Here is a 25,503-nt window from a genome sequence, read left to right as displayed (position 1 = left end):
AGAGATGGGGGGGGGGGGGGGTTGAGAAATATAAACAACCACTCACCAAGCATGTAGTGACGTCAGTAAATTTAGAGTTATGAATGAGAGGCTTTGTGAGTAAAGGGTGAGAAGGTCCTTTGGTAAAATGCTAGATATTTGTGATAAAAAAATATTCCCTCCCTGGGTTCGGGCGATTTGAACAATTTTTTTATATTGAATTTTATCTATTGTACTTGCTTGTGAACATGTATGAATGATATTGATGCAGGTATTACATTACAATGAAAAAGATTTCCACAGATACTGTCATACAACCTGTTTAGATACTCTAGAATTACATTTATCCTATAAACAAAATAAACCGATTTGAAGTCATAATATAGCAAATAATCTTCTATATCAATTCATCACAAAATAAAGAGGAAGGTAGCCAGTATTACCGCAAGTGATACAGTAAAAACATTTTCTGCCCAATTATATTGTTAATGTTGCTATGCATAGTGGCACACACAGAGATAGCTTTGAAACAAATTATGCTGATGTATTGTTTGTTACATTAATTCAATTCACAAGACGTTTTATATTTGTTTGTATTGATTATACCTTTTTTCAATATTTATAATTATCAATTCTCACCGTGGAACACCGTGGAAGGGACTTTGTATAATCTTCTCATAAAATTTTTTGCCTGCATTTCTGATTTGACTTTTGAAAATCAAATTACTGAGCATATTGAATTTACATTCGGTTTGTTCATGCAACATATGATGACTGTGTGTCCTTTGATTATAGAACACTATATATTTTTCCCCTGATAGTATGTTCCGAAAACTTGACCTAAACTAGAATCTTCCACCCACCCACGCAACAAACTCTAGTTGATCATCGCTGCCTCATTTGAATAATTCTACATTGACCAATGCTTGTCCAGTCCAACGTATGGCCATTCTCTCACTGTCAAAAATGCCCGAGGCCATTTTTGCTGCATGTATTCATATACATATATATAGCGTGGGGTTGATGTATGCTCGGTCTTTGGCTTATAGATGACAAGATGAAGTGAAATATTGGAATTTGTTCTCATTAAGTTTTCTGTATTGAGAACTCCCTAATAAATCATGGTTCATCGGACTGGAGTCTTAATGGGATACGCTTTTTAATCTTTGAGTGTTTTTGCATATAGCTTGTATACTCCCTTAATATCATGCCTGATTGAGCGAGGCTTATTTCTAATGCATTGGATCACCTTTGTAGATGTGAGAAATCTGGGATCTCATGAATTTCTTTTCAGAGGGTTATTAGCCTCTCCTTGCAATGATTATTTTATACTTAAATCATGATTCATTCAAAGATAAACTGGAAACAGAATAAACTGCTATGTCAAGCTGAAAATTTATTTCTAAAAGTTGTTGACAAATTTCTTTATTAAAAGATTATTGTATAGTGCCTGTAGTACTTTGTAATGGGATGTTTAATATTTTAGAGTATATTGGAATATCATCAAACCAATGGTGTGGCAAAGGTGATAGAACATTGAATTAGATGTGATACATTTCACCAATGATTTATGTTTCATTTGATAATAGGAAAAAAAATTGATGCAGAAATATTTTCATATCACTGTATTGATAATACACTTCATCAAGAAAGCAATAAAAATGTAGTCATGTAATGATGTTTTAGATTATCGCAAAATTTATCCATAGAAATTTATCATTATTAAATCGGAATGTAATACACCGAATTAAGAGAAATCTTCTGGATTAATATGATGAAAGATATTCTGGAAGTATTGTCTTCACAGTCCAATCACTCTGGAGCCTGGAGAAAACCAATTTGAATCAGATTATTAACAAATAGTTGTAATATGTAATGTGCAAAAAATGGAAAGAATTTAGCTTGAGGATGGATTTTTAATGAAGAAATTTATATTTTTAAATCAGAAAATTTGCAACAAATTATGTAACAGACTAAATCAGGAACCAACCGCAAGATCCCAAACTCCCTTGCTTCATGGGGGAAATCCCAATAGAAAGATTTCTCACCTAAGGTCGATTCTACAGAATGTCATGTCACTTGATATTGAAGGGGGGGGGGGGCAAACACTTGATGTTATTCACTTCAAAATTCAAATATTATTATTTAAAAAAATAGATATTGCAAAGTTCACTAGTTTATCCTTGGTGGGAAAAGTTTATCCTTTTTTTAATACATCACAATGACATTTCATCTTCAAATAAACAGTAGTCTCAAATCAGGGAATTGATTATAATTCTGTTTTTCAATGGTACCTTGCAAGTCAGTCAGTCTTTACTGAAATTTGGTTTTTCTTTTTTTTCTATGTAGATCCAAACACAATGTACAATGTACATGTTCTTGGATTTAACAGCTTTGGTGATGGCCGGCCGTCTGCTCAAACAATCAAGACATTAGTAAGACCAGGTGTGTAACATTAAAATTAACACTTTTTAACAATAAAAGCTGAAAAATTAAAGATATGAATAAAGATTTAGTGGAAACCCATTGAAAATGACAGAGTTAAGGATTGTTAATTATGTAATGTAACATGCAAGCCACTCCTCATGTAATGTAAATTCTCTGATGTGCCATATTGTCACAAAATTTAAATTAAATAACATGTCCATTTGAAATATCATCTATGAAAAATGGTTTTATGTACACATACATGCTATAATGGAGGGAAATACTCAAATGAGCTTTGTTAATAAGTGGGGAAAGTGGCAAATGCTGTTAGTCTTATGTTAGGTTAACTTAAATTTTAATGTAATACCGTGTCACTGGGTGCCAAGGAAAGAATTTGCAACATTTATAAGTTTGATTAGCATTATGAAATAGTAGAAGTATTTTGATTAGAGATGTCGCCTGAATAGTATATTTTCAATCTCTTTCTCACACAGTGATTATAAACCCCAACGTGGATACCTTACCTCCCCCTTTCTACTACAATGGAACTGGTAAATCAGGGAGAACCATCCTCATCCAATGGGAGGAACCTCTCACAAACAAGAAGATCACAGCTTTTAAGATTGAGTATGAGGTCAAGGGGTCAAATCAATCATTCATTGTGGAAGTGGATGGGTAAGCTGAAATCAATCCTAAACAATATGGATAGTGTTTGGTTCTGAAAATATTTACAGTGAAATATTTGATCAAGAGTAATAATAAAATGATTGTTTTGGACATTCTTCTAGCAATACATTTTCCGGTGAGAACATTTATTTTAGGAAATCAAAATGTATGACATTTAAATACAGCTGCTGAAGCAGGTTTTTCTGTCTTTAGTACGAAGTATGTCTCAATCCGCAAGTACAAATGATTAATCATGCATTTTGCTTTTATATGTGTCTTTATGTATTTAACTAAATGGTATATAAAAAGGAAGCATTTTAAAGAAAATCTGCTTTGTAATAGTAAAAATCATTATAGTCCAAATTCCATCATACTTTTCTGCATTTAATCACATACTTATTCTTTTTTTTACTGAAACAGTATTTTGATTTTGAATGTACTTCTGTAATGCCTGAGTTTGATGAATGCTCTAGTGTCCCTCAAATCTTTGCTGCCTGGATTCTTTCCTCTTTTCTTGGTAAAAACCTAACAGAAAACATTAACAACTAGACTCATTGGTCTTTCCATTGATTGTCTGGTATGCAGGTCTACACATGAGTTGCTGCTGACGGACCTGAAGCCATTTACAGAGTACACCTATCGTATCCAATCTGTTGGCACGTTGACGTACCCAGGTCCATTTAGCCCTACAGCACGAGCAATGACGCTTGAAGATAGTAAGACATGGCTGAACAAACCTCAGCAACATTTTATGTCTTCAAAGACAATGAGATATGGGTGTCAAAAATGTTACAGAGGCAAAAACTGCAAGCATTTTTTTTTTACAAAATGATAAAAGAGGAAACTGCCAATCAACCATTCTAATTTAAAAAATGTTGGTATTGAATAACATCTCTTGATGTGGTTATACAAACTCAGGACTTGATTTATTTTGACTCCGGACAGCACAATGAAATTGTTAGAACATAAATCATGAGATGTCACTTTGTAATTAAACTGTTGAATTGTGAGATTTGAAGCATATAATGGATATTTGTTACCATAAGTGTGAGGATTTGTCTCACCATGTCTCAATGGTATTGAAAATGTTACTGAGCATTAACACCATGTTTTTATTAAAGGCTGAAATCTTCTGAATACTGAGCTCTATCTAATCCACATAGGATTTGTACATGATGTCTCCAGCTTTTCAAAGGCAATTGTTTACCAGAGTATTTGCAATTCAATTTTTCAATTGAATGGCTGATGTTTGCTTTTGTCTATAACAAAAAAATAACTCAGGTCTAGATGTTTTCTTGATGCAACACATACCTCATTTTCTCTTTTTTTGATAAATCTTTTGACCATATAATTGATTTGTGATTACTGCAAACAAAAGGGATACTTTATAAGATTGTGATATACATCTTATCACAAGTACTGGCCTTTTTCTAAAATGTATTGGTCTGGGGGTAAGAAGATTAAGATCAGATGCTTTGAAAAAATGGTAATTTTATGCATCTCTGTTGAGGTATTGTACTATTTCTTTCTTCGTTAAGTGAACTATTAGTGAAATTAACATCACCTTTTGTATGGTTTTATAATCATCCTTATTACTTGTATTGACACAGAACCATCAGACCCCCCATCTGCAGTGCAGGCCAGCCCAGTAAACTCAAACACAGTAGAAGTCAGTTGGAGACCACCTGCTATACCCAACGGGATCATCACTCGCTATACAGTCATGTATCAGAGAGACCCATCCCTCCCTGAAGAGAGCTGGGAGTATGAACAGAAAGATGGTGAGTCATTATCTATGTGCCTCTCCCTCACCTACAATTTACCCCCCCCCTCCCCCCTCTACTCTGCTCAACACAGCCCTGCACCTGATAAGGAAATGGAGAGGACCCTTTAAAATTAACTGTGGGCGCTAATGCAGTTTCGCTCCGGCCGATTACCAGCATACCTCATCACCAATACTTGTTCCCAAATGTCATGACAAGTCTCTCAGTCACATTTCGAGGTCAATATACCCAACTCTTTTCCAAATATCGCGATCGGGAACGGCTGTATTTGATATGGACTGAAGTTAGCAGCCAAATCATGCGAACATGTGGCGAACAAACTGCCAGCATGCTGCAGGCGATTCTTTTGGTCGCATAACTTCAGTCCATATCAACATTATGGCGAATCCAAGCGATCCACGAAGTGATGTCTGAGGATTCGAACAAGGTCATCTAGATCAAAGCTGAAATACAGCCGTTCCCGATCACAATATTTGGAAAAGAGGTGGGTATAGTGACCTCGAAATGTGACTGAGAGACTTGTCATGACATTTGGGAACAAGTATTGGTGATGAGGTATGCTGGTAATCGGCCGGTGCGAAACTGCATTAGCGCCTAACTTTATTATCTTTGAGACCCCCTCTTCTAACCTAGCACCTTCCCCAGGGTTTATTTTTTTACGAGGAGTCTGCACTCTACAAACAAGCTCCGCTTTTTAGCAGCCTCCTCCATTTCCAACCTGATATGTAATAATCTTGAATATAATTTTTCTACAGGGATACTTGAAATATGTTTTGTTATTTGTATGTCAAAATATACAAAACAAACTGTAATTGTTGAAAATGGAATAAACGAAATGAAATGAGTAATGCCCTTCCCCTCCCCTAAGAAATCAGGGGGACCAATTAAATAATATGTCTATACCCCTCCTTTCTCTTTATTCCCCTTTCTACTCTCCTAAAACAATCAGCCACCCTGCAATATCTGATTGGCCCTCTTATACTGAGAGGAAGAGAGCTAACAGGTTGATCAGGCAGAAGATAGTTGAATCTGTACCTCCCCCTCCCCATGATTCATACCCTTCACCATCCACCAGTTGTATGTGTTAGTTTGCTTGATGATTGCATTGAAATGTGAGCAGACACTATTGAATGTTTGTCTAGGCTAGACACCAAGACCATTGTACAGCGTGTCCTACAAAAATGGAAAACTGAGATTCCAAACTATATTTTCATCACACCAAAATGATCTATGGTCTTTCATTTACTATAACTATAAATTCAGCTATTTTGAGACCAAATGTAAAATGAAAAGTTCACTCATAAATGATCTAGATTTGTTTGAAAATTAAATGTCAAAGTCAAATTTCGCAGGAAAGTGGGTCAAGATTGTTAAAGAAGCACCAACCTTGTGTTATCCTTTCACTAATCTCTAAATGAGAGTGGATGCACATTCGCATATGAGTTTCTGCGTGAATCATTCCTGACATGCCTCATTATTTATTGATTTTACCCTTGATGGGTGAACAATTCATAAAGTATTTGGTCTCAAATCACAGATAGGGACAGTGATTTTCCGTTTAAAAAATTACCTTTTCCGTTTCAGAAAATCTCAAATTCTGTTTCAGAAAACGGAAAACGGAAATTCCGTTTCCCCATAGACTTTGTATACACGGAAAGGTGACTATTCCGTTTACCCATTAAATAGCAATATCACGCACTCGCGCTGGTCAAAATTTGTATCTGCCACTGTACCAACAACGCAATAGAGTCTGTTCTAATCGGATCTATGCGGGTGCACAAAATATTTTGACAAACACATTTAACATGAATACATCCTCACCTTTCACATTATTATCATTATTTTACGGTTAAATGAAATTTCATCGATAATTTTGGGGTTTTTTTGGACATCGTTTATCATCTTCGAATGTAGAGGGCAGCAACACACGACTGTGTTGTTCGAACAATGTGTGCACGTGAAGCCCAACCCGGCGCCCAGCCGGCCGGTCGGGTACAGGCGCGGGGTATGATCGAGTGTGATGATATCGAGTGCAGTCACGATGTGTGAATTGTCATGAATGTAGCGAAGTGAGATCGTGTTTTCTGGGGTTTTGTGGCCATTTAATATTCATATTTTGTTGAGATTTTGGAGTAATTTCTGTTGCTGTTCTGTGTTTTTTGAGGAAAAATAAGTTTTCCATGATTTTCCGTTGGAAATGCCACTTTCCGTTTCAAAAGGCCCTTTCCGTGAATTCCGTCCGTTTTCCGCAATCGCGGAAAATCACTGTCCCTACACAGGATATTTCATTCTCACTATTTATGTTAATTTTATGATTTTTAAAATTTTGTTTTGTCATTCTGTAGTTTTTGTTGTCTCACCTGCATAGCAGAGTGAGACTATAGGCGCCGCTTTTCCGACGGCGACGGCGGCGGCGGCGACGGCGGCGTCAACACCAAATCTTAACCTGAGGTTAAGTTTTTGAAATGACAGCATAACTTAGAAAGTATATGGACCTAGTTCATGAAACTTGGCCATAAGGTTAATCAAGTATTACTGAACATCCTGCCTGAGTTTCATGTCACATGACCAAGGTCAAAGGTCATTTAGGGTCAATGAACTTAGACCATGTTGGGGGAATCAACATCAAAATCTTAACCTAAGGTTAAGTTTTTGAAATGTCATCATAACTTAGAAAATATATGGACCTAGTTCATGAAACTTATACATAAGGTTAATCAAGTATCACTGAACATCCTGCTTGAGTTTCACATCACATGACCAAGGTCAAAGGTCATTTAGGGTCAATGAACTTTGGCCGAATTGGGGGTATCTGTTGAATTACCATCATAACTTTGAAAGTTTATGGATCTGATTCATGAAACTTGGACATAATAGTAATCAAGTATTACTGAACATCCTGTGCAAGTTTCAGGTCACATGATCAAGGTCAAAGGTCATTTAGGGTCAATGAACTTTGGCCAAATTGGGGTATTTGTTGAATTACAGCCATAAATTTGAAAGTGTGTTGGTCTAGTTCATAAAACTTGGACATAATAGTAATCGAGTATCACTGAACATCCTGTGCGAGTTTCAGGTCACATGATCAAGGTCAAAGGTCATGTAAGGTCAAAGAACTTTGGCCACGTTGGGGGTATTTGTTGAATTGCCATCATATCTCTATAAGTGTATTGGTCTAGTTCATAAAACGTGGAAATAAGAGTAACCAAGTATCACTGAACATCTTGTGCGAGTTATAGTAGTTTTCAAAATCAGCACTGCTGCTATATTGAATCGCGTGATGCAGGTGAGACGGCCAGAGGCATTCCACTTGTTTAGCTATTACACGATTCTGTTTGAATATTCATTTTTGTACACAGCACTTTGAAAATTTTGTATAAATCGCTTTATAAATATTTATTATTATTATTATGATGTAAACATATGCAATGATTGTGATATCTAACTCTAAATATGGGTTTCCTTATTTATGCGATGCATCGTCAACATTGAAATCTTAACCAAGGTCAATTTTTTGAAATGTCATCATAAGTTAAAAAGTATATGGAGCTAGTTCATGAAACTGGGACATAAGGGTAATCAAGTATTACTGAACATCCTGCCTGAGTTTCAGGTCACATGACCAAGGTCAAAGGTCATTTATGGTCAATGAACTTAGACCATGTTGGGGAAATCAATATCAAAATCTTAACCAAGGTTAAGTTTTTGAAATGTCGTCATAACTTAGAAAGTATATAGACCTAGTTCATGAAACTTAGACAAAAGGGTGATAGTGTATTACTGAAGATCCTGCTTGAGTTTCAGGTTACATGACCAAGGTCAAAGGTCACTTAGGAACAGCGAACTTTGACCATGTTGGGGGTATTTGTGGAATTGTCATCATGACTTTATAAGTTTATAGATCTAGTTCATGAAACTTTGACATAAGAGTAACCATTTATCCTGGAATATCATGTGCGTGTTTCAGGTCACATGACCAAGATAAAAGGTAATTTAAGGTCAATGAACTTTGGCCATACTTGGGGGTATTTGTTAAATTGGCATCATAACTTAGAAACTTAATGGATCTCCACATATAGTTTATGAAACATAGACATAATCAAGTATGAATGATTGTTTTGCAAATGTCTTAGGTTACATGATCATGGTCAAAGGGCAGGTTGGGTCAATGGACATAGTATTTCATTATCATACGAGTGTTTTCTTTTGTGAATAATTATTTAATAGCTGTGTTCAAAGTCAGCACTGCTGCTATATTGAGTCATGTAATGCAGGCGAGACTGCCAGAGGCGTTCCACTTGTTTATTATAACAATTAGATTCTGATCAGATAACACCTGATGCCCATCTTATAAGACTTGTGATAACAACTGCTCAATTTCTATAACAAGTTTACTCTCAGCAAATCAGATTTAATGATCTCAGTAGCTGAAACTGTTATTTACAAATTTGTTATTATAACAAGTTTTATGGGCATCAGGTATTCTGATTTTGTTATCTTGACATTGACATTTCGATGGATGTAAGTCCATTGTAAATATTGTTAGAAATATAACATGTTTGCAAAAGCTTTGTGACAAGATAGAGGTGTCAACCATTCATTGATCTTTCACAATAAATGCTTGTGATATGGACTAGAGACTTAAAAAGAATTTTATTGATATCTATTGACATATTCATACATCAACAAACTATAGCACACATCCTTAACAATCAGCTACTGAATAAGAAGTGATTAGATGTATGTTTATGGTTTCATGCACAGTATCTGAATGATTTATAACTGTGAGATTCTGTCTTGAGTTGGCTGTGATTCATGAAACATTATCAATCACAATATGATTGTAGCTTCTGAAATCATGGCATTTGATGATCTAATGGCTCGTGCTGTTATCGGTAAGAAAATTCTCTGTCGATATAACGCTAAAAATATCTTATATGATATCGATAACTATCGAGAAAAGAACTTATACGCATTTTTTATGCATTGATTAGCGATGTCACAATATACTTGTGTGGTCAAAATTTGTATCTGCCACTGTACCAACAACGCTTTAAAATCCACGTTCATCGAATCCAAACGATTATATAAAATCTTTTAAAAGTATGTTTAGGGGGGGTGGTCGCTAAATTGAGCTTGCACTTGTGAATGTTTTCGATACGATCGAGTAGAGTCGAGTGCAGTCACTATGTTTGGATCTTGTCATGATTATAGCGAAGTGAGATTGTGTTTTGTGATGGTAAGTATTTGTATTTTGTTGAGATTTTGGAGTAATTTCTGTTGCTGTTCTGTGCATTTTGAGGAAAAATACGTTTATGTGATTTTCCGTTTGAAAAGCCACTTTCAAAAGGCTGTTTCCGTTAATTCCGACACTGTCATGTCCCTACATTATCGATGAGAGAAAGGTTGAACGATTATCACTAAGTGGCAAAAAACATGCGATTATCGACTAGCGATAAAGAGGTTATCGATAACAGCACTACTAATGGCGGATGTATTCTTTGAGTTTATCAGTTGTAATTGATATCAAGTGTTGTAAAATGGGGTACAGGCTCATCAATGTAAGGTGCATGTGAATACAAATCTTCATAATGAAAAATACTAAGTAAACAAGGGAGTTCATTGTGAATGTATTTGAAGCACACAAATAGCGAATTATTTTTTTTTCAGGTGTCTTGTAAAAAGAAAATATGAATACACGCTTTAGTATGATCAAAAAAAGGAAAGTTAGAATTTCCATGTTTCTTAGAAAGATAAAAACCCCTGTTGAGTTTATATCCCAACCGTACACGACCACCTTTGAAATGGCCTGACTACATAAACAGTTGCCCTTTTATCAGTTGGATACTGTGTAATTCATCTTCAATTGAGGGCCTGCCAGACCTTTATAGAGGGGTATGACAGGAGAAGAAAGAATTTCAGATTGACTTTGATTGATGGCTCTAAGACACCGCTCTCATTACCGTCCTAAAACTAGTTTAATGGAAACCAGTTGAACGTGTAATGAGAACGGTCGAAGCGGTCTTGGAAACGGTCTTCCAAACCAGTAACCACCTCATGATGTAGTTTTGAAGTTTTGTCTTGTTAAATTGGTTTTAGCATAAGTGAGGACACAACCGTTCTTCGGGAAGTGATCTTCGCACATTTCGAGCGTGCTACTCCACACACTGTATGTGGAATGCAACAAGACCGCTTTACGTGAAGTGGTTTTGAAAACCACTTTCGGGTGATCAATGGGAACCCTGGCAAAGCGATCTTCCGAACTGGTTTCCTGAACCGATTAACAGTAAACCAGTTTTAGAAAGTATAATGAGAACAGTGTCTTAGTAAGAAGAGCGAGCTTACTGTTAGGTCTGTCATCCATGTAGCATAGGTAGGGGAAGGCGGGGTAAGTTGAGCATAGGGGCAAGTTGAGCCACCACCCCCAGGCCAATAATGAATGAGTCAGACATTGTGGTGGTGTCATGTATTGATGACCCATTGCATAACCTCAAACCTCAACACATTGTTTTCAACTTTGAAACAAAAAGTATTTTTTAGAGGGAAAAATACAAATTTCAGCCAAAAAAGTAAAAAAGGGTGTGAAATAGATAAGTGCTTTTTACACACACATGTCTTTAAATATAACAAAGACATAAGATCAACATTGTTAGTCCAGGTATGGATCTTCATTCTTGTCATAGTCTTTTACATGATGGATGCATAAGAAATGTGTGGATGCGAAATTGTAGCTTTAAGTTCAGACTGGGGTAAGTTGAGCCAGCCAACATTGGGCAAGTTGAGCCATGGTAATTCTTATGGTAATGTATATAATAAAAACAAACAAACCTTAAAAAGCTATTTATATGCAGGCACAAAGTAGCAAATTTATATGACTGTTCCTTTCCTTTTAGAGGATGTTAGTATTTATATAGAATTAGCAAGTGAAAAGACTTTGAATAAAAAATTGACATGCCTGTTCTTCCCCCATACATTTTGTACATAGTTTGTGTGGCTCAACTTACCCCAGACAACTTACCCCAGAAGGTGGCTTAACTTACCCCACAGATGGGACAAGTTGAGCCATTTGACATCTCTTTTTTCAAAGGTGACAATGACTTTCAGTGTCAGGGTAGAACGTGATATATAGGTGAAAAATATTTCAGAAGAATCAAATTTTAAGGCAAGGTACTTATTTCTTTAAGTTTAATAATCATATCAATTCTAACATGCAAAAAGTGTCACAACTTACCCCGCCTTCCCCTATAGAGCACAGCTGAAGTAAAGGGGTGTTGCAGGGGGAGGGAAGGGCTGCTCAATTGCACAAAGTAAGATTTGAGGTAACTACAATGTAGACCTACTTCCTATTTTGATAAATTTTTATACGCCCATCCTACGGGATGTATTATGGTATCACGCTCAGTGTCCGTCCGTCCGTTAACTTTTCCTTGGAAACGCGATAACTTCAGTTTAATTTAACCTAGGCTCATATAATGTGGTGTGTATGATACTAGCATGGATCCCAGGAAGCGTATTGATTTTGAGGTCCAAAGGTCAAGGTCACAGTGACATGTTTTTATCTTACCCTTCTGCAGAACTTCGAAGCTTGATAACTTCAGTTTAACGTAACCTAGGCTCATATGATTTGGTGTGTATGATACTAGCATGGATCCCAGGAAGCCTATCGTTTTTTAGGTCAAAAGGTCAAAGGTCTAGGTCACAGTGACCTGTTTTCATCTTACACTTCTTCAGTCCTTGTGTACAGATAACTTAAGTTTAACTTAACCTAGGCTCATATAATTTGATTTCTATAATACTAGCATGGATCCCAGGAAGCCTTTCGATTTTGAGGTCAAAAGGTCAAAGATCAAGGTCACAGTGACATGTTTTCATCTTACCCAAGGTTTTGAAGTCCTTGTAAACATGATAACTTTAGTTTAACTCAACCTAGGCTCATATAAATTGGTGTGTATGAAACTAGCATGGATCCCAGGAAACCTATAGATTTTGAGGTAAGACGGTCATAGGTGAAGTCGCCACCTTCCATTTTTCTTGCTTGACCAATAACTCAATTTTCTGCGTTTCTGGTGGGCGTATTATGTGCTCGCCTTAGCGACACTCTCGTTGGCAGATGCATTTTATGCATATGGGTTCATGTACTCTAAGTACTGTTCTTCTTAATAATGTAGATGTTCTAATCTTAAGTATCCAATAACAGCACAGGTTATTGGATGGGCAGGGACTAGACAACAGAGAAGAACAGAGGTTAAAGACAGCAAAAGATAAATAGAAGAGAAGAAAGGTTTTTCAGAGAAGAGTGCACCATAAGATGGGCCACAATTTAGGTGTCAATGACCTCATACACTCCCTCTACTAGTTTTTAGTATTTTATTGTTTATCTATTTTGCTGTTGATTAGATAATGTTAATTTGCAGACAAAAGATCACAAGACATATTGTGCTTTTGAATTGTAGCTGAAATGCAACACTATTCTCTGTGAGGTGTTGGTACTTGCTACATTTGTCTTGCGTGACATCACTACAGGGGACAGGTCATAGCCCCAGAATATATGTCAGTATATTAATGTAGAACAACCCAGTGCAATGTTCTACACCCTCCAGTGTTTCATCCATGCTGGAAGTGCAGCTAGTTATGCAGTCGGAGCCTGAAGGAGATGAAAGGCTAGCGGGGGTCAAGAACTTGACCTGTATTCATGGATTAGATAGGAAAGAGCTTAGGAGGGGGTCATGGGGTGGAATTGCAATGTCCCTACTGGTTCTGTAACTTAACCTAATTGGGCAATGTGATTGGGCACTGTTCCCATTGAAACCGGAAAGGGGTCGTTTGGATCAAGCAACTCGTGAGTTTGACTAGTCTGCTTGGCAAACCCTTCACTCGAGTTAAGGGTCTGAATGTGTAGCCTACTCGTGCCTTGTGTACTGAAGGCTCTCTCGCGAAAGTGGAACAGCAAGTTTTGTATGTGCTAGTCTTTGAGTGGAGGTACACTTGTTGATCAAAGTTCCAATGAGGGTCTGTGCCTGCAGACTAGAGTTTGACTGCGGTCACCTGTTATATACAGCATTCAGAAACAATAAATTTCCAATGGCCTATCTTTGATGAGGAAAACCTTTTAAATTGGATATACTCCCATTAGCACCATTTGATATATGGATAGCAGTCGTGATGACGCAACTTGACTCCCTCTCTGTTCCTAATTAGAGATTAGGTAATTAAAGTTCATTGTTGACTTTTAGATTTCTGTGTCAGGTTACTTTTTATTTCAGCAAAGCATCAAACTTAAACTGAATTTGGTATTATATAGAATCTCACAAGGTTTAGAGCTATTGATAATGTGGACTATGGATAATTTTACACTTAGATAATAAATAACATATTCCATTTATGTAGCGCAGCTACTATAATTACATATACTCTACTGCGCTTGATACTTGGTATCGTATTATAACCCTGGCTGTAGCTGAGCCACCATATAGGCACTAAAGCATTCAAGGAATGAATCCTACAGGGTACCCATTCACATCACCTGGGTCGAGTGCAGCACGATGTGGGTAAATTTCTTGCTGAAGGAAAACACGCCATGGCTGGGATTCGAACCCACGTCCACCTGATTGAAAGACCTGAGTCGTAACCAGTAGACCATGATGAGGTGTTAGGAAGGCAATCTTATTGTGCTTCTCACTGCAACATCAGCACCAACACCAAACCTGAAATCACCCTGTGCTTAGCTTCAATCCTGATTAGATTTTCACTTGTGTCTTTGACTTTGATAGAGAATGACATGGTTATTTCACCAGGGTTTCCTCGTGGCTTTACTTTGAACTCACTTTATAAATGTCTGTTACAAAATTGATTGCAAAAATTGATATGCAACTCTTAAGCATGGATGCCTTTGCACATATATGCCATGCAGTCAGTTACTTTAGCTTGTAATAACATGGAAGTTGAATGCTGCCTTTATTGTATTTATATAAATGATTTAGGCATTTGCCATCAAGAATTCATGAATATTTTGATTGACTGTGTGTATGCTTTTGAGTTGAAAACGCTGGTATCCCCAGTGTAAACCAAGAGCACAGGTAGGTAACCTAATTGTCTTGCAGTTCTGCCCCAATCTTGTGGTAAGTGTAGCCTTTGTAGTCTCCTGGGGAGTGACATTAGAAGTAGAGTTTAGAACATAAATGAATATGTTGGGTGTTCTCATGTAGTCCTCGCTAACAGACCCTGAACCATTTGAGTGTACCACATATTTTTCTTGCTAACAATACTTATTAAAGAGTTATCAAATTTGACCTTTTTTCACCCTTCACGCAAATGTTTGCATATATTTTCTTTTAATATGATGTAAAATGATGACCTTCAGATTAGCCAACTGAAAATTTCAAAAAACAACAATAGACTTCTGTTAAATTATTATTAAAAAAAAAAAAATCTATATCTGTAGTCCCATATTATATAAATAGTGTACAATCTATTGTACAATATACTGGATTATATGTACGACAAATATAAAATTATCCCGAGTGCAGGTTTATTTCACCGAGGCCGAAGGCCGATGTGAAATAGTTATAGACCTGCACGAGGGATAATTTTTTATTTGGAGTTCATATTGTCCAGTAATATTGTATGATAGAACGTTCACTATTTATAAAAGTAAATTGTACAACACCTAGGTAGCTTGTTGTAAGCGAGCAAATGGGAGGCTGAATGTCAATCATTCGTACCTTGCACAAGTACTACTGTTGCAGGGGTCAGGAAAAGGAGACATCACTATAAAAATTAAGATTCAACGCATTGTACGCGTTTAGTAAATGCTGACGCACAGGGCTTACTGGCTAAATGCGCATTTCGGTGCCATTGTTCTCCCCATTCATTTAACACGGGTTTTACCCTCCAAAAATCGAAAGTTATGTTGTACATATGTACAATATAACTTTTTGAAGGGAGGTCACGTGGTACCAATTTAGCCAATCACAGCTTGTATTTTACTACCACTATTTACTATATATATATATATATATATATATATATATATATTTTATATAGTTTGTTTAGTTTGGATTGTCCTAAAAGGAGGTGTGTAAGACAGATTTTTTAAGGCTAATTATGATCTCCCTTTGTATTTATGAACTTCCATGTGAGTTTTAATTCGAAAAATTGATCTATATGAAAAAGAGACAATATAAGATTTTGGGAAATGCCCACTTTTGCTCGGAATTGCCCTTAGATATCTATTGCCCTCTCTCAGAAATATATATATTTGTTTTCCTTAAAAAATTACCCTTGGCAAATTTCCCACAAATTTAGAGATTGGATATCAGAAAGCGACAGGCAAATGTTTTATCAGTCCATTCCATGCTTGAGAAGTGGTTTTATATCAAAGAGAGATAGAATAATTTTTATTTTGATGGGCACACGATTAAGTAAATTATCATGCGATGCAAAATTGAAAAATCTATCTACCATTAAAAGTAAAGCAATTCTTTATTCATATCCTTCATGTTATAACTGTTTTAATGCATGCACATTATTAATCTTGTAATGAACTTGAATAGCTACATTTAATTGGGGGAGGGGGTACTAAAATTACAAGTAAGCTTTTAGATGATAGGAGATACATAGTTTAATTTCCTTTTGTTGATTAGAGTACATTTTATTGCAACAAGAATCAATAGAGGCTGTAGACTACAAGACTATACTTAACTAATGTAATTGACTTTCTGTATGTGGTTTAGATGAGTTTGTCTGATATCAAAAGGTCTTTGGTAAAGGTCTTTGAAAGGAGATCAGTAGGCCCAGCTTCATCTGCCAAAGTTTTTTTAAAAGAGAAATGAGTTTATCCAATAAAAGTACTACCAAAGTGTTTGTATGTATAAAGTAAAACAAAAATATGTGCCAAATGGCTCCGAAAGAAATTGCTGAGAAATCAGCAAAATATACACAGAATTCCATCAAATGTCAGGTATTTTATCTAGCAATATTATTAATGCACTATTCCACATCCTTTTCTGTGTTAGTGATCATAAGTGTTGTCAGTTTTCAGCTAAGATTTCATAATTTCACAAAGATAGGTTTATGTTAATGTACCAGATCTAGATCAATGATTATAGGGTGACAATTAACCTTGACTTTCTCATGATAATTCTTTGCTGTAACTACATTTTTAACCTTTAATTGTGTGGCTACATCTGAACCAGCAAAGTATCCTGATCAGATGAATCTTGATATTATTTGTAATAGGTCATGCAATTTGTGCGTTTTATAATATATGCCAACGTTCATTATCATGAAAGGCTGGTATGTCAACCATGTACTTACAATATTGCATGGGCTGCGAGTAAAAATGGTAAAAAATAATGAAAGTTTGATTATCGGTATAACTAGCAGTGAGATCCATGGAAAACAAGTGTTTAAATGAAGTTTGTAATCAATTTGAAAGAGAAACACTAATATGATTGATGTTGAGTACACTTTGGTTGACTAATCTCTCAGGATTAACGTGTATGAGTGACATCACAATATGAAGGGTGCAACTTGTGCGCATATATTATGAAATACTTTAATTAGCCTGCTGTTTTCGTGGAATTGATAATTAGCGAGCTATTTTTTTCAATTGATAATTAGCCAGCTATTCTTGGGATTCATCTCGATATACATTTACAAAATACTTGTTCAGAAAAAGCCAATGCACCAACTTTGGGGCATTCTGAGGCAATCACAAAATAAAGAATTATCATAAACAAAGATGGAAGATATCAATAATACATCAAATATACTGATATGTACATCATATAGTTTTCCCAAATAAATCAATAGAAGTTTTTAGGGGAAAGTCATCATTTGTAATACAAGAGGGAATTTTGTATTGGTAAAGTCAGATGCCTAAAAGATATATTTAATTTGACCTGTTTAGAAGGACTAGGTCATCCTGATATCTTTGCACTCCTTGAGGGAGTACCTTTTCTGTTGTCTTTGGTCCCATTACATCCCAATCTAACAAGGTTCTGATAAGAGTCATCTGAGATATAATTTTGCCTCCCTCTGGCCTCTACCAGATAGAATTTCATTCTAAGCGTGCTGAAGTATGAAATAGATCAGTAAGCAAATTAAATGGACTGACACTGGTCAAATTCGCCATATGCCATCTACATGAAGATAAAAGGTCAAGAGCCAGTATAATGTGGCTTCGTCCTTCAGCATTGTATTCAAATTTTTCCCTTTTTGTCATTTTTGTTTAGATGGATTAAAGATTTTATGTGGCTCCATCCTCACTGTTACTCAGCGTTTTGCACGTGTATCTATTTTCCTAAGATACATTGATTTGAATCGAATGGAAACATTACATTGAATTTCTGTTGTCTTCCTTTTCCATTCTTGGGAAGCGGCTTTCAGCTTACCTTCAGGCTTCAGTAGTTGATTATCATACAATGATTACATGGTATAAAGTAGCCTCTCTCGTTATTGAGGAGATATCTGAAAATGGATATCTGAAAATGCTATGCCTTATGGTTATTTATGAAGTGTTGTGAAGTGCCATTTCAGATAACTGAAGGACACATTCCTGAGAAACATGATTGCACAACCTTTTCCTACCAGATCCTATCAGCCTTAGCAAAGTTTAATGAATGGAAATTGAACTTTGCATGCACTAAGTAGATTTTCATCCCTCTTAACCCGAACTGAAGCAAACAGTAGAAATAGAAATTTTTAGCAGATTGCATTATTTTACTTTTTATGCAACAGTCACACCTATGGAACAGACTCCTAACCAACATAATAGATTGGATTAGTCTGGAGTCAAATAGGTTTGTGTGGTTGTAACATTTGGGTTCTCGAACATTCTTTATTTTGTGATAAATGTATATTTTGTTTTATTTTTGTGTGGACAATGTCAATATTTGGTGGTTGTAGATTTTTTTTTTAGTCTTGGGACTGTGCATGTAAATGGGGGATAGCTCTCAATTGTTTATTTGGAAGAAGTCTTTAGAGATACAGATCCATAATTTTCTTTATGTGTGTGTGTGTGTTTGGGGGGGGGGTAATATCTGTAAAAACTAGAGCACATTGCTTGAGGTAACTTTGCCAAAATAATATAGTTGGAGGTTCTTGATGATACATCACAATGCCTTAGATTTCACGCGGACACCTCATCACATGCCTACATCTGAAAGTGGAATGAGGCCTTTCATTGAGGCTGCTTTAGCGTATGCATAACATTAGCTTTCTGAAAAGTTAGACTGCTGTCACCTCCATCTCAGTCCACATCACAGTGTGCTTTCAGGACTTAGTCCCCCAATTGGTAGTTCAGGCCGGGTTATAATGCAGAAACTGTATGACTCCACCCCATGAAATTACGTCTCAGATTCTAAACTTTTTTTTTTTAAGCAAGAAGCAAAATACCAATGATAGTAAATACATAAATTCATTTCTATTTCCCCAAAGGTGTAACACAAGTATACAAAAATTGAAATGATTGTTTTTTATTCGTGCATTATTACTTAAACACAATCTTTAGTCAAATCTTTATAAGTTTTCAATTTAAGAAGAAGTATAGTAATTACAATCTAATAGGCAGCCTGTAGTTGTCCCATAACAAGTGTAGACATAAGATTGCCAGCTGAGGGGTAGGCCCGTTATGTATTAGGGGTTAATGATCTTGAGATCGCTTTTAACTTGTGGGTGTGAACTGTAAAGCGGGAATCCTTAACGGGCTCTAAAAGCTGTCATGTGGAAACCAGTATCATAGACAGTCTGCAAGGTATACATGTATGTGTCATACTTGACTTTTCCCTACATACTTGGTGTGTAACATTGAAGAACAGGTGGTGAGAAACTCTTCTTGCCTATATCAGGGCCCTGCAATGTCCCAGGAGGTCACATACCATGCAACCTTGGGGTCATGACCTCATATGACCTCCACAATACAAGTATTCAGTGTCAAGTCTTTCTTGTCCACTTGACTTCACAGCACACCCTGGCTTTCTCTATTCTCTTCCAACCTTCTACCTATCAACATTCCAATCAGATATTTTTCTTATCCTTTATGATATTGCTTTGGCTGGTTCCATTTTGATAATTTTGGGATATGTCAGTGTGTGTCATGTCATAGTTATAATGGATTTTCAGCACCCATCCTTTTTTACACTGTTCTACCATGAAGAGCAGAGATTCATTCCCTGAACAAATTTTATGTAAAGAATGCCCTTTACTCTTTTTTAAACATTTTATGTAACTGATATTTTAATATGACATCATGTTTTGTTTACTATAGAAACAAACTCAATAGACATTAGTTAACTCTGTTTTTTTTTGTGAGGAAAGTTCAACTTAGTATTCTTCCTTGGGCTGAATAGTAAAGTTGTATTCTGTATTTTATACCTAATTTGAGACAGCTCCTTCTCACATTAATTAGCAAGACAAGTTGAAAATTTTATGTCAAAATCGTGTTGTGTAGAAAAATTAGACAAGATATTGATGTGACGACCCTTTATTCAAACATTAGTTTAGTGGTACGGTATTTAGCAAAAAAATTATATTTGCTGTACTTGTTATGTTTTTTTTTTTTACTTTGTATTGAAATTTAATTTGACCCATTCAGCCCTGCTGCTGGTCAATTATGTGCATACCAATAAATTAATGAATAATTGTCATTTTTTCTGAACAACAAAAGATAAAGGAAAAAATAATAATTGAAAAAAAAGGAGAGATAGAGAGAGATGAGAGAGGAAGATGGAGAAAGAATAAATCAACAAAGACACAAGTCAGAAAAACGAAAGACATGGTGGGATGGTGTTAATTAGAGAGCTTTTTTTTTTCAATTTGTATATTTGCTAGCTATACTATATTAGAAACTTCTTCATTTTTTAATCAAAATTTTCTATGGCTTTACTTTATTGTCAAAATATGTTTTGATCATTCCTGAATTTCTTGGATGAATTTAATGATTGAATTATGTGGATTTGGCGCTTTAGAAATACTCTATATTATTATTATCATTATTATTTAGCAAGAAGCCCTATAAATTTGCAAGAAAGTAGTTGATATACGGTACAATTGACAAATGTATTCCTCCTATTTCTTTTTCGAAACACTGCAAAGTGTGTTTAGTACGCCAAGATGGTAAAATTTAATATTGAAATTTGCAAGGTAGATAGGACTATACGGCACTGAACTCATTCATGGTTTTTACTCAATGTTAGGTTCAATTGAGAAGTTCCACATTTTTAAATTGGGGATAATTTCTCGCTCAGTCGCCATGCTCTCTCATCACCAACAATCTCACATCCATTTTGGGTAGGTCTTCATATCAGCCAACCCCTCTCTCACATCCTTGATTATATTTCAAGGGCCAAATTTCAAGGTTGAAGATGACAAAAATTCTTGCTTGGTCAGTACGCTCCCTTGCATGAATATAAGGTAACATCAATTTTAGGGAAGTCAAATCAACAGCCACCCTTTCCCCCTCTACTATACCAAATTATACACTATATTCATTAAAAAAAGGTGCTTGATTGCTTTCACATCAATAAACCAAACCAAAAACATCTCATGCTTTGTGCTTGCAATATTTTGTTAATGAGTTAATGTCGTAGATGAAATGTGCCTAAAAATGTCCAGGTCAAAATATATGGGTGGCTTGCACTTTACACTTTTTCAGGTCAATATATCAAATAGGATTACGAAATGTGCCTAGAAATGTCCAGTTTCATGTCAAAATACATATATTTAGCTCGTGCCTCACTCTCTTCAGGTAAATATATCAAATATTTCAGTTCTCGATTCGTGCTTGCATTAAATGATGAGATGTGCCCTGGATACTGTAGGCCTATCCTGGTTTCATGTTTGCAGTATACAAAATGTGTTTTATAAAATGTCCCATTTGGAGGTCAACGTAGAAAAAAAAATCAGCTCACGCTATTAAATATCAGTCATAGTATACCAACCAATATGCTATACCCATGTAGTTCTAAAACTCATGAGCTTTTTTTTTTCAAATTGTATTTCTATAGGTTCTCTGCATCATTCTACAATTGAGAGTTTGACTAGTGATACCAAGTATTACTTCAAGGTGAGGGCGGGTACCCAGGCCGGTGATGGTCCACCCACAGATGCTGTAGCTGCACAAACTCTTCCTGTTATCAATAAATGTAAGTATACTTTCAATAATTTAGTAGTCAGGGATGTTATTTCTACTGAAGAAAGGATTAGATATTTATGAATATATACAATGTATTATGGTGGATTGAGGAGTTTTGAAAGTAGCACAGAATTCATTGATACTTCACGAGAAGATATTTAATGTGGGATAGCAGTAGTTCTGCCCTGTAACACAAAATGTGATACATAGTATGTTACTAATATTTAAATTATGGCTTCCTTCAGAAAGTTTTCAATGATAAAGATGGTGGTGGAGGTGATGATGATGATAACGATTGCAATGATGTTGTTTATGATGTTGATAGTAATGATGAAGAATAATGTGATGGTAGCTGTCATATTAATTTGATTGTTGTTTTGTTATAGCTAACTCACAAGGCACCCTTCAGCAAGGCATCCTGATAGGAGTGTGCTTGTCTTTAGTCTGTATCTGCATCTGTACTGCTCTTATCACATACAGATTCAGGTTAGTATGTACCGAGACTCCATCTCTCCATTCTTATAAGTCCACCTTGGAAGATCACCATGTTTGTACATATACAGGGGCAGAAAATCAAAAGAAAATATCCTTGAATGTAAACAACAAATATGAAACTTAAGTATTTTTAAACATGATGTTTATTTTGTGAGACATATTACTTCAAAACATGATTTTTTTTTGTTAGTTAAAATGGCAGTGAATGATGAATTGCCTCTTTTATTTTATCTTTGTCAAATTGAAATTTGATTTTGGTCAAATCATGTATTGCTTGGGTGACAAGATCTTGTATCTCATTTTTTCAATATTTCGATATTTTTGCTTTAATGGCAAAATAATCTATTAAATAAAACCCAGTTTTTAAACTCCAAATAAAGCCACTCCATCTATGTAGGTCACATTTGTATTATATCACTATGCTGAACATTTTACCATTTTGTGTCACAAGTTGCACGTGATCCTTGGCTTACAAAGAGTTGTGACAGATGCAAATCAAAATTAATTTTGAGATCAATCTTTGTAGGAGTTTGATTTTAATCTATCACTGCACTTTGTAAGGTAAGCCCCATTGGTGATATATATCTTCTTACCTTAACTTGAATAATCTTTCCTCGAATTGATATTCTACCAAATGATGCCCTGTCACATCACTAAATTATTGTACTTTATTTTCAAATTTACCCTACCCTGAATCTGACTTTAATACTCATTTCATTTTGATGTAACAGACATGTGTTGTGGAGGAGAAGATCTCGTCCTACTCAGTGCAGCTGTAGATCAGTGGGAAACAGTGGGCCCTGTGTCCACTACCATAGCAATGGCTACCCGCAGCGTGTCTACATGTCTGTACCCAACAGTGATGAGATGGGGGATACCACCCTACCGGTTCTCACATGCCATGAGAACAGCCAAGAGGTATGTCATTGTCTTTGACCAGCCACTTAGGAATTTTATTAGAGGGACAGTGATTGGATGGAATCATGAAAGTGTTTAAGTTGAAAAACTAATGTACTTGAAATCTGGCAATGACCAAGGTATTACTCAACTTTATGCAATTCAGAATCCATCTAGATGTTTCCATTTTGATTTTTACTCTTACAAATCAGATTGTGCTTTGTAATCTTAAAGACCGTCTGTCTATTTGTTATGAATGGAGCCTATTTAAATTCAAACGGCTAGAATAAATGATTTTATATCCTAGCTAACTAGAAAAGAGAACTTGTAAAAACAAAGAACACTCATACATGAACTGATGCTGGAAGATGTGTTATTTATTGCAGGGCACACCACCTCACTTTCAGAATGGATCTAATTGGTACCACACCCATCTTGATGGAAGCAGCCCTGTCATGAATGGGCATGGTCCTCCAGGAGGCAATGGGTTAGGGCCTCTTGTAGGCAATGGACATTGCAGTCCACCCAAAGGGAATGGCGCTCCCATGGGAAATGGCCATGGGCCTCCGAGGATGAACGGACATGGCCCACCCAGAATGAACGGCCAGCCTGGTGGTTTGGTGGGCTGGCAGAAGAGAGAGGGGTACTTACCCCAGCCACCCCGTGAGATGGAAGAGGGGTGTGAAGAAGAGAGATCCCATAGTGGGAGCTCTGCTCATGGATCGGGTCTCCTAAATCACTCTCAGGAATATAATAGTCAGGAGATGCCATGTATGGTGAGTCCTTGTCTTAATTACGGATAGTATTTCAGTTACTTGTTAGGTTATCAGAATACACCAATTCTCACATGCCAATGGGAAATAAAGTGATGGGTTCAAGTATTGGAAATTTTCTCTTTATTTACATCAAAGTGGCCCAATTTCTTTTGACCGTATTCTTATTGCGGACAAAATGGCAATTAACACTATACCATTAGTATTACAACAATTTATTCATGAAGAAATCGTACCCAATTTACTAAATTGATGGAAGATTTATTCATTTCGATGTGTTTTTTTTTTTATCTGAATTGGTCAAAAAATTTAGTTCATGTAGGAATTTTCATTTTTACCTTTGTTATCTTATGCAGGGTACTGAGCATCAAGAAGTAATCCCGTTAAACTCATCTACCTCACAAGCTGAACTCTCGGGAACAAACTCTCTAACCTCTTTACAATCGACTGCTTCGTTAAAAGACAATAGTATGAAGGATAGCAGTCAAGATAGCATCACTATTCTACCTCCCACCTTCTGTAAAGTGTCTGCCAGTATTACACCCCCAAGCCAGGGACATATCTCAGGAGCTCATTCCTCTGGGACGGGGATATCCTCTGATGGTGATGGGATAGCCACGCCCTCTCAGACAGCCACCGGCCACAGATTACCTCCAGCACGCTGCGTGGATCCTCAACGGGTATCGGCACAGGGTCACGTCATGCCTGTCAGCTGTGGCAGGGGGTCGCCGCCCAGTGGTGCTCAGGACCCACATGGTGCTGATCCATGGGAGAGATGGACACCGCCCAAGTCTGAGATGTCATGTCCCAGGGAGGCTGAAGAACACATGAGCGAAGAGACACCAATTGAACCAAACAGGACAGTGAAAACATGCACGGTGTGATCATTGGTCATTCATTCTCTTTACTATTTACCTCAAACTGTGATGAAGCCCTGCTGAAGTAACCTCTTCAGTCTCTACCTATAGTTTAAAGGAAACCAACTCAGAATTGAACCATCTGTCTCATGCTTCCTATTCTTTGAAACCTTCTTTATTCTCTGAGCTGTCGCACTTTGATCATTCCTTGTGTCCCACCAGCAGACAGAGGGAGCTCATTTGAAGACGGGTATAAAACATTTCAGGAGTCCCTGTGTCTGTGTAGCAGGCTTCATCATCATCATCTATTGCTCAGTTCCAATGTACTCTTCAAATATTTCAGAGGCTCACTGGCTTACTTCCAGTACCATTAGGGCTCGTGTTTGAGCAACCAGGACAATCTCACCACCCTTCTTACCTCGTGTCCACTTGAGTATTGCTCAGAGACCATGTTGCAGAGTTTATATTCTTCAAGACGCCCTCCAACATAG

At 36.4% G+C, this 25,503-nt stretch overlaps 1 protein-coding gene across 1 annotated transcript; it reads left to right on the top strand.

Annotated features, from left to right (window-relative positions):
- On the top strand, positions 1 to 25,503 carry LOC129257269 (immunoglobulin superfamily DCC subclass member 4-like). The gene is made up of 9 exons (XM_064095969.1): positions 1 to 2,424; positions 2,901 to 3,081; positions 3,658 to 3,788; positions 4,683 to 4,853; positions 21,863 to 22,000; positions 22,377 to 22,476; positions 23,217 to 23,403; positions 23,769 to 24,158; positions 24,512 to 25,503. Exons 1-9 carry the CDS (start codon positions 2,340 to 2,342, stop codon positions 25,037 to 25,039), a joined length of 1,911 nt encoding a protein of 636 aa, XP_063952039.1. The 5' UTR covers positions 1 to 2,339; the 3' UTR covers positions 25,040 to 25,503.

Source organism: Lytechinus pictus, chromosome 3, assembly GCF_037042905.1.
Source record: "Lytechinus pictus isolate F3 Inbred chromosome 3, Lp3.0, whole genome shotgun sequence".
NCBI classification, from domain to species: domain Eukaryota; kingdom Metazoa; phylum Echinodermata; class Echinoidea; order Temnopleuroida; family Toxopneustidae; genus Lytechinus; species Lytechinus pictus.
Note: the sequence above shows the minus strand (reverse complement) of the source record. Positions and strands in the feature narration are given on the sequence as shown.